The sequence below is a fragment of the Rhinolophus sinicus genome, chromosome 14 (genome assembly GCF_057876585.1).
Source record: "Rhinolophus sinicus isolate RSI-liver-muscle chromosome 14, RSI-T2T, whole genome shotgun sequence".
NCBI classification, from domain to species: Eukaryota; Metazoa; Chordata; class Mammalia; order Chiroptera; family Rhinolophidae; genus Rhinolophus; species Rhinolophus sinicus.
The window spans coordinates 238,473-248,037 of record NC_142514.1 but is presented as its reverse complement, the minus strand read 5'-3'; the positions used below and the strand labels follow the sequence as shown (position 1 = coordinate 248,037).

Below are 9,565 nucleotides of genomic sequence, written 5' to 3'. Positions count from 1 at the left end.
GCCCCACTGGCTCCATGCACAAGTGTGCACATTCACTGTATGGGGTCCTTCGCCAAAGCAGCCCCTCACTTCAGTGCAGGGACCCCCTCCATCCAGAGCCATCTAAGGGAGCTTGCAGCATGTGCCACCATGAGGCTGAATATGAAGCCACAGGAGAGAAGCCAGCCAGGTGGGGCTGGCGGGACAGACGCGAGCACCTCTTTTAACGTGTTCAGACTTTATTTTACGGTGATTGACACACACACAGACTGGAGTTAGTAATGTGACACACGGGTTTCCCTTCAGTCCCTGGGCCTCACAGCCCAGTTTTAGCTGTGGGAGTTGGGACTGCCACCCCACCAATACAAGGGAGAGTGGGGTGGGGGGTGGGGTGCGTTGGCATGAGATGCAATGTTTCAGTTTAAGGCATTTCTGGCTTCGCAGCCATCTCTGCCACCCCTGCACCCACCCTTTGGCCTTGGTCAGAAACCGGCCAGCCCCTGGTCATTCTTGGACAAGGGTAACCACCCCTCACATCAGAAGTGAAGTGAGGGCTTGCTGTGCAGCGTCCTCAGCTGCTCTCAGGCCAGGACAGGAAAGATGCCCGTGCCCCAGATAGCAAATAAAATCCATGCATCAAGAACTCTGGTTGGTGGTCAGGCCTGGACATCTGTCCTTGAGAGGGGGTGCTGGCTGCCCGGGCAAGCAGGCAATGGACGTCAACCATACCACACAGTGGTCCGCTCCCTCACGGGGTTCTTCGCGGGGCCTGAGGCATCAGGAAGGAAACACAGCCATGTCCAGGTGGATGGGTGGACAGGCAGGGCCAGCTGAGGGCCAGAGCCCCCGGAGCAGGCCTGGGCCGGGCCTCTGCTCTCCAGCACCCTGGGACTGGTGGGCGCAGCTTGGCAGGGGGGCCACAAAGTGGCCCCAACAGTAACGTCTTTACTTAGTCACAGTATTGGCACAGAGGGCCCAGCCAGGTTTAAGGTTACTCCTGGTGAGGATGGCCCACTCACGGAGCACGCGGGACAAGTACCGGCTCAGTCAGAGCTTGGCTTCCCGCTGTGCGGACACGGGCCTCGCCAGGTGCAGTATGGGTAATGTGTGTGTGGGGTCTGCCGATAGGCCAGAGAACACAAGGGCCCAGCACAAGTAGACGCAGGGAAGCACAGCACGAGGGGCTGGGACATGGTGGCCCGGGGTGGAGGGGCGTGTTCTGAGGCCGCCATCCGAGCCAAGCCCTCCATGTTGCCACGTCACCCTTGTGAGTCCTTCGGCACCGAATTGGTCTCTGCAGCTCACCTGCCTGTACAGGAGGGACGACGGGCCAGGAATCCCTCCGGCCAAAACACAGGCAAGAAAATCATATCAAAAAAGCAACAAGTTTACAAAAATAGAAAATAATTACAGCAGGGTGGGCGGCAGGCTGTGGCAGGCTCAAGGAGCAGAACAGGGCCGAAGCTCAGGCTTGGTGACGGCGTCCTCCAGCAGGTGCAGTGGCCGCCGCCCCACCACCACGTCCCGCAGGCAGCCCACGAAGCCTGTGCCATATGCCTTCGGCAGGGCCTGGCCCACAGGCAGTTTCTCCAGGCCTCCTGCAGGACACAGGAAAGGCCACCCGACGGTGACTCAGTGATGGGCAGGCCAGGTCACTGGCGGGCACAGTGACCCACCAGCACCTGAATGACAAGATGAGTTACCTGGAGCCTGTCAGTGCCAGGGGGTGGGGTCTGTCCATCAGAGATTCTGAGACCCTCCCCTAGTTTCCCCCCAACACACTCACCCAACCACAGGGCTCCGTCTGTGTCCAGCTGCGTGGCACCCAGTGGTGAAGAGCCAGTCACAGGGGCCTCATTGCCCACCTGAAGGGAACCTTCCCTCTGTTCCCTGGGGGTATGGGTGGGGCAAGGCCATCAGGTCTCCAGAGGGCCTACCCTGCCACCTCCAGGTCCTAAGCCCCAGGACCGCCACCAAGTATCACCCCTGGCAGCCAGGACGAGGTGGCACTGATCCTAAGAAGAGTACCTGGTGGCCAGGGCAGGGGGGTGTCATGTGGGTCAAGCTTTGCTTGAGGGGGCTCAGACCAGAGGGACATGTCCTCAACCAGTGGGTGAACAAGGGACTCTTTTCAGATCAGGGGTTCTCTGGCCCTAACTGCTGTGTCCTCTTGTCCCTCCTCCCCATTGGCTGTGACCTTGGGTCAGGCAGCTGTCCCTGCCCACCCCCGCCCGAGCCACCAGTGACCCAGCACGCCCTGGCTGGGCAAGTCCAGGCACCTCCCGCCACTATTCTTGGTGTGCCCCAGGCTCCTCGCTGACCTGTGCGCCCTGACCCGCAGCCAGCGGTCAGTGTTGACTTGCACAGTGGAGCGCAGCACCACGGGCTGGGAGCCCAGGTCATAGGTCAGCTGCAGGTGCCCATCCACGATGGCCAGTGCAATGTAGTCGGCCCGCTCTGTGGCCTTGCCGCTCCACAGCAACAGTCCCTGCGTGGCCTCGGTGCGTAGGCTCAGCTCGAAGTGGTTGCTCTGCAGCGCTTTCTCGCTGGTGGGCAGAGAGACGGTCAGGGGCTCCCAGAGGGTGGCTGGGTACAGGGTGGACAAGGTAGGGGGCCAAGAGCCACGACTGCAGAAGCCACAGGGACAGCCGATGCAACCGGTGGCAGCTGGGTGGGCAGGTGGACAGACACCAACAGTGGGACAGATGGCCCAGACGGATGGTGGGAGGTGGGACCGGACATAGGAGCAGAGGAGCAAGGTGGACAGACGGAGGGACAGCTCAGTAGAGATAATCAAAGACGGGAAGACAGCGGGCATTGGGGTGCCACGCGCTTACCTATGAAGGGCCCTGGAATCTGGAGCTTTGGGGCTTAGAAGCAGGAAGAGAGGGAGGCAGATGAGCACGGGGTAGACAGGCTGCAGGGCAGGGTGGGGAGAGACCCGCAGCAGCCGCCCCCACGTCCACCCACCACGGAACCCTGGCAATGACACACATGCAACACACCCAGGCCAGGTGCACAGTTCAAGAGGTGAGGCCTGGGGTGGCATGGAATGGAGACTGAGGGCTCCCTGCCCAGGAGAGGGCCCTGATGTCCCCACGCACATGTGAACGTTGCATGTATGCACACATGGATGCTCATGTGCATGTGCGGATGTGTGGTGCCTATGGTGAGGGGAATGGCTGCAGGGAGTAGATGGTGACGGGCCTTCAGCATGTATCCTGGGAGGGGGTGACACCCACTTCCAAGCTAGGAAATTGAGCCTCGTGCAGCACGAACAGCCCCCAGCCTCGTCCTCCTCCATGAGGGATGGGAGTTCCACCGGGGACTTGTTGGATGAGGAGCAGAGAATGGGGAGTGGCGTGAAGGTGGAGGTGGGGCCGAAGTGCTACTTACGCTGGGATCTCATTGGTCAGTTCGCTTGGAAACAAAGAGACAGAGACAGTGAGAAGGAAGGAGGATAGAGGAAGGCAGTGGGCAGGCGGAGTAGGTGGACGCTGGGCCTGCCTTTCCCAGCCACCAAGCAGAAGGCAGATGTGGAGCGTCCAGCGTCTCGACCTACATGGTGTGCAGATAGGACCAGACGCAGAGCAGAGGGCACAGGGGGCGCCCAGGCCTCGGGCGGCGCATTACCTCTCAGTCACGGCGTTGAGGTACTCGATGTAGGTCCGTCCATCAAAGGCCAGTGCGTCCAGGTCCCCTGCCGACTTCTCCATCAGTCCTGGAAGACAGTCAGGGTGAGGGATGGGCCGGGGGGTGCTCCAGCCCACATAACTGCGGCCCTGCGCCCAAGGTGCTCACCTTTCTCACAGTGCAGCCCCAAGAAGCCCCCAGGACACAAGCACTCATAGGAGGCCTCCCGAGGGAGACAGGAGGCCCCGTTGAGGCAAGGGTGGCCTGAGGCCTGGGTACAAGGGTGGTCTGTAAAGGATGAGACGTCCACTGCCTGTACTATGTGCTCCTGGGTCAGCAGCTGGTGGCCTTTCAGAGAGACCTGGGGGAGGGAGGAATGAGAGCCACTGTCCAGCCTGTGTGGTCTTCCCTACTGTGACAGCCCCAGCCCCACCCCACGTACCAGCTGGATGGCACCATTGAAGCCAGAGGACACGGTGGCTGCCCGGGCCAGCTTGCTGAAGTCAGGAGCCCCCCCCACGTAAAGTGGCTCCTTCAGGTTGAGGACGGTGTGTGGCACCTGGGGGGGAAGTGCTGGGTGAGGGGCTGTGGGCAGGGATAGGCTACTGCGCCCTGCCCAGGGACCCACCTCTCACCCTCCAGCCTATCTAGGAGGCAGAGTTAATCACAGAGACTGCGTGATGTGGGGCTTAGTGGGGGTCAGGGGGGCTACTCTAGGGCCGGCGGTGGCAGAAGATGGATGAGCAGGATGAGCAGGGAAACCGGTACCTTTCGGGATTTCTGACATCCAAACAGCGGGGTGGGGGTTGCAGAGCAAGGCCAGAGAGCAGTGGGAGCAGAGGAGACAGACAGAGGCACAGGACAGACGGAGAGAAAAGATTTCGGTGAGAGCCGGTGTGGGGTGAGGCTGCCACGCCTCGCAGGAGGAGGAGGGAGGCCCACGGCCCAGGGACACTCACTGGGGACTCCCCCAGCACACGGGGCCCGTCGCCGACACGCATGGCACCCTTGCGGCCGTTCCGCTCCAGTGACACGCTGGTCCAGGTGCCCAGGGCCACTGGCTCCTTGTTCCTGGGGCAGGAGGGAGCACCATGAGTGCCACCGCCTGCCACCCAGCGTGTGAATGATGCCTCTGCATGTCCCCAGCCTTGCCCCCCGTCCACCCACACACGCACACCTGATGACGGCTGCCCCTTTGCCCAGGTCATAACGGAACTCCAGGTAGTGGTCATGCAGTGCCAGCGACACAAAGTCCCCCCTGCCATCCGTCTTCTGCCCGTTGTAGAGAAGCAGGCCGCTGGGGCCCCGGGCCAGGAACACCACCTCCAGCTCCATCTTCTCCCTGGGGTCATACAAGTCAGGTGGGGAGCATCCTGAGGCCAACGCGCTGGACGGGGGCTGGGGCTGCTGCCCGTCATCCACCCCTTCTGTCCCACTGACCCCAGGTCCCGTTCAAAAGTGTGCAGGCCTCTGAGCTCCAGGTAGGAGAAGCCGTTGAAGTCAGCCAGGAAGGGCCGGTGATCATTTCCTTCTGAGACTGGAGGACAAGAGAGGGGTCACACAGGCCCTTGGGGTCCCTTGCACCCCCCTTGCTCTGTGAGCCCAACACTAGCCTGACCCAACCCTAACCCCAGGCAGAATCTAAGCCTGAATGCATGACCCTCACCCTACCTCCTGCTCTGAGAGCCCAGTAGCCCCACCTGTTTCGCAGAGACTGCCGCCTTGTCCCAGGGGGCACTCACACTTGGCCTCACCCCCAGGCAACACGTGGCAGGGGGCTGCCCCATGGCAGGGGTTCGGCTGACAGGGGTTCTTCTCATCAGCACAGGTTGGGCCTGGAGGGAGACAGGATGAGGTCCCAGGAGGCTTGAGCCCCCACCCAGACACACAGGTACCCCCCAATCAGCACCCGGCCCAGGCCCCACTCTCACCGAAGCGGCCAGGTGGGCACTGACAGTGGAACATGCCAGCCTCCAGGGCCTGGCACGGGGCCCCACCGAGGCAGGGGCTGGGCAAGCAGGGGTGGTCCCCACACTCGCTCACATTTGAGCTTCTGGTCGTGGCCCCCTGCCAGCTGCTGAGCTCCAACCGCTGGTTGTTGATGTCCAGCAGACGGATGCAGCCCATGAGGCCAGCGCTGACAGAAGTCCGCTCAAGCACCCTGCCACCAGCACAAGGTCAGGGATCAGAGGCTAGAGCCATCCTCTCTCATAGCCAACTATGACACTGGCATCGCCAATCAGCCAGGATCAGGGGTCAGGGGTCAGAGCTTCTCCCCACCCCCTGCTTTGGTGCTCACAAATGGCCAGTCCCAAAAGCAGGACACAAGTAGGAGGTACGCTGAGGGTCAAGGGTTGGAACTGAGGTCAGTCCAGCCTCTCCTTGGGGATCAAACAGCAGCCTAGTCCCTGGGGATGCCACCCACAGATGGGACAGAATCAGGATCAGGGTCAAGAGTAGGGGTTGAGGTCAGGGTCAGAACCACTGTCCCTCCATCCCCTTTGTTATTCACAGGTATCTTGGGCTTCCTGGAAGCAGCCAACAAGTGTCAGAGCTCAGGACCAAGGTTAGGGGTCAGGGTTGCGGTCAGGACCTCCCCATCCCTTTGCGATGCTCACACGGAAGCCTGGTCCTCTGGGACGCCGCCCACAAAGAGGTCCGTGTCCAGGTTGAGGCCGTCAGTACCACTGGGGCTCTGGCCCAGGACAGGGGGCTCACCATCCACTGAGAGCGTACCTCGGCGCCAGTGCCTAGACAGCTCCAGACGATGCCACCGGCCGGGCTCCACGAGTACTGCGCTGGTCAGCACTGCGGGCCCCGAACCAGTGTCAAATCTGGATGGGTGGGGGCACGGGAGCAGGTGCTTAGGACGGCCAAAGCGAGCCAGGACAACTGCCCGGTCCTGCGGGTCCTCCCACCCCATCCCACCCACTCTGCCCACCAGTTACACCTGGCCTGGCCCTTCCTGGCCAGGCCCAGCCCCACCCCACCCCGCTGAGCTTCACCAGGCCCCACCCCCTACCTGAGTTGTACCCAGCCCTGCCCCCTCTTGGCCTTGGCCCCGCCCAGCCTCACTCCCTCACCCACCTGAGCTGCACGCGGCCCCCCAGTAGCGCGAGTGCCAGGAAGTCCTTGCCCCTCGCGTTGCCATTGTAGAGCAGCAGCCCATGGGGCTCTAGCGCGCGGAACTCGAGCGCCAAGCGCAGCGTGTGGTAAGCGCGGAGTGTGGGGAAGGCCAGGAAGGAGCTGCCCCCAAAGGCCGGCACTGAAGGTTCCAGCGCTGTGACAGAGGGAGGGACCGACTGGAGGGGGCAGGCCCAGGCCTCAAGGGCTCTACTTTCCAGCCTGTACCCCCACAACCCAGGCTCCCCGCCCCCACCATCCCCAGCTTGGGGGTCGGGGAGTCCAACCCGCCCCTCTCCCCAACTTCTCCCCACTTCATCCCAGCCCCTCCTTCCCTAGGTGGCTGGGCCCCGTCCGAAACCCTTGTCCCCATCAGCCTCCCTGTTCCTCTCCAGCATGGATGACCCTTACCCTTCTCACAGACCGTGCCCCCCCTGCCAGCTGGGCAGCTGCAGGTGAAGGCTCCACCTGAGTCCTGGTCCTGGCAGGTCCCCCCATGGAGGCAGGGTTGGGAGTCGCAGGGCCTCGGGAGCTGCTGGGTGCCTGGGGGCAGGGGCCAGCGTCCAGGCACACGACTGGGGGCAGTGGTTGGGGGCCGGCGTGTGGTGGGGGGAGCTGTGGTCCTGCTGATGGGCCGGCTTGTGTGAATGGGGTAGAGGGCCCGAGGGGTCACAGTGGAAGAAGCCACAGTAGTGGCTCTGACCATGGCCGCGGCAGGGGTGGCTCCTGTGGTGGCTCCCGTGAAGAAGGCAGGAAACCAGTCTGAGGGTAGGGGAACTGTCAGGGTCCTCAGGAGTCAGGGCACAGGAGGATGGGGGTGCGGGGTAGTAGTGGGGGGACAGGCCAGCGGTGGACAAGGCCAAACTGGTGCTCACCAAAATCCATGAAGCGCACATGCTCCTGTGGCGGCCGCCTCACCCCCAGGGACCGGCGCCTGGATGCCTGGATCTGCTGGAGCAGGGCCCGGCTCACGTCGGGTGCCCTGAAGGTCGTGGCTGGAGAGGAGGAGATTCTGAGCATAGTGGAGCCCCATGCAGCCCCCCCACCTCCTGGGAGGACAGGGTGGGCCGCTCACTGGGGTCAAAGTGCACATCCACAATGGCCCGGACTGAATTGCCGGGCCCCAAGTCCCGCAGGCGGACACTCCAGAAGTCCTTCTTAACATCTGAGTTCCGGAAGAGGTCCTCTAGCTGTGGGCGAGGAGTGGGTGAGAGCTCTGGGGCTGCCACCGGCCTTCTCTGGGTTTGTCCTCGGAGGTAGGCAGCTGGGGGGCTGCTGCCCTCCCCACATGCCACACTCACCGCACTCTCGATGCTCCTGGCCGTCTCCCCAAACAGCTCTGACTTGGGGTCGGCCATCTCGGGTGTGTAGAACAGCTCCTGACCCTCGACCCCCTCGAGCTCCAGCACACCCCGGAATGCCTTGGTGGCTGTGGGGGAGGGGGGAGTGAGGCCTTGCCTGGCACCCGCCCAGCCTCTGGGCTGGCCACTGGCATAGGCCCCAGCAACAAGCCACATGGGTGCAGACAGGTGGCAGTTAGTCAGATGGTCATGAGGTTAGTGGGGAGCCAAGGGCAGGGCTGGCATCAGTTACCAGGCAGACTCCTTGGAGCAGTGCCCCGGGCTGGCTTGCAATGGGAAAGACAGGTTAGCTGCAGGGTCCTAGACACCCACACGTGTGCGTGAGTATGCCGAATCTCCACAACCACGCACATGTATGTACGAAACACCACCACACCCAGGTGCCCACCTGCTGGGCAGGCCTGCTTCCTGGGAGGAGACAGCATTCCTGGCCCGTCCAGGCCCTGCTCACGCTCCACCCAGCCCCGGCCACCCACTCACCAGGACAGCTGGAGCCCTCAGCATCCAGCAAGGGCGTCTTGCCATCCGAGCAGCAGCCCAGAGGTGAGTTGTAGCAGGAAGCCCTCTCGATGGGTTGCCCAGGGGTCACAGCGCTGCTGCCCTCAGGGGGCTCAAGTCCTGGGGAGGTAGAGTGTGAGCCTGGCCCCAGATGCACCCCTCCTGGGCCCTGCGCCCCATGCCCTGGGCCCGTGCTCACCCCCTGAGCCAGCCCCACTGGCCTCCATGTCCCCACTCAGCTCCTCGTCGCCACTCCCATCAGCACTGCCAGATTCAGCAAAGGCAGACGTGGCGAGGCTGGATGCTGCGGGGGGCGCCGTGGGGGGTGCAGTCAGCACGGGCCTCCGGGTGGCCCGGGGGATGCTGGCAGTGGTCCAAGGTTGTGACGAGGGGCGGGGGGTGGGCCGGCTGCGGGCAGTGCTGCTGGGAGCTGGAGGGAGGGCGCTGGGTAGGGGCAGCCGTGCCTCACTCAAGTTGCTTGCTGACATGGCCACAGACACAGATGTGGGGTGGGCACCGGGAGCCACAGGCTCTGTGAGGAGAGGAGAGTCAGGGTGGGCTCAGGCCTTCCTAGTCAGTCCTGGGGGTGGGGCGGGCCTCACCCTGGCACGGGCCGAGGCTCTGGATAGAGATGTCCAGGCCTTGGCGGCAGGCGATGGTCCTCAGCTGACACTCGTTGCCATAGGTGACTCCATCCGACCCACAGACCTAGGGCACAGGGCAAGGATGCTGGGGGCGTCCCTCCCCACCCTCCCCACTCTCCATACACCTCACTTCTCACCTTAGTAGCATTGGCCCCTGGACAGGTGGGTGTTGGGCACACGCAGTGGGCGGAGCCAGCCTCCTCCACGCAGGACGCCCCAAACTCACAGCGCATCTCAGCACAGGTCTTTGGTGCCAAGGAATCTGGGCACAGACATGGGTGACCCCACTGGATCAGGAGGCCTGGCCCCCATGACAGCCTTGCCCCC

The 9,565-nt window shown here is 63.2% G+C and overlaps 1 protein-coding gene across 11 annotated transcripts in view; it reads right to left on the bottom strand.

Moving 5' to 3' along the window:
• Nucleotides 1–200: 200 nt before the first annotated feature.
• Nucleotides 201–9,565, bottom strand: part of AGRN (agrin) — a 33,562-nt gene continuing 24,197 nt past the window's right edge. For 3 of the 11 annotated variants that reach the window (XM_019712097.3, XM_074334348.2, XM_019712100.3), the window contains 24 exons: nt 9,376–9,500; nt 9,197–9,302; nt 8,794–9,126; nt 8,577–8,714; nt 8,037–8,164; nt 7,811–7,925; nt 7,611–7,730; nt 7,147–7,497; nt 6,700–6,892; nt 6,231–6,446; nt 5,544–5,773; nt 5,313–5,447; nt 5,053–5,149; nt 4,790–4,954; nt 4,572–4,683; nt 4,381–4,392; nt 4,055–4,171; nt 3,781–3,973; nt 3,613–3,700; nt 3,376–3,399; nt 2,817–2,849; nt 2,301–2,525; nt 1,766–1,869; nt 201–1,577 (listed from right to left, as the gene is read on the bottom strand). In XM_019712097.3, coding sequence (XP_019567656.3) covers nt 1,420–1,577; nt 1,766–1,869; nt 2,301–2,525; nt 2,817–2,849; nt 3,376–3,399; nt 3,613–3,700; nt 3,781–3,973; nt 4,055–4,171; nt 4,381–4,392; nt 4,572–4,683; nt 4,790–4,954; nt 5,053–5,149; nt 5,313–5,447; nt 5,544–5,773; nt 6,231–6,446; nt 6,700–6,892; nt 7,147–7,497; nt 7,611–7,730; nt 7,811–7,925; nt 8,037–8,164; nt 8,577–8,714; nt 8,794–9,126; nt 9,197–9,302; nt 9,376–9,500 — 3,518 coding nt within the window. In that variant the 3' untranslated portion in view covers nt 201–1,419. The remainder of the gene's footprint in view (nt 1,578–1,765; nt 1,870–2,300; nt 2,526–2,816; nt 2,850–3,375; nt 3,400–3,612; nt 3,701–3,780; nt 3,974–4,054; nt 4,172–4,380; nt 4,393–4,571; nt 4,684–4,789; nt 4,955–5,052; nt 5,150–5,312; nt 5,448–5,543; nt 5,774–6,230; nt 6,447–6,699; nt 6,893–7,146; nt 7,498–7,610; nt 7,731–7,810; nt 7,926–8,036; nt 8,165–8,576; nt 8,715–8,793; nt 9,127–9,196; nt 9,303–9,375; nt 9,501–9,565) is intronic. The other 8 variants (XM_074334346.2, XM_019712102.3, XM_074334347.2 and 5 more) reach the window with 7 other exon arrangements.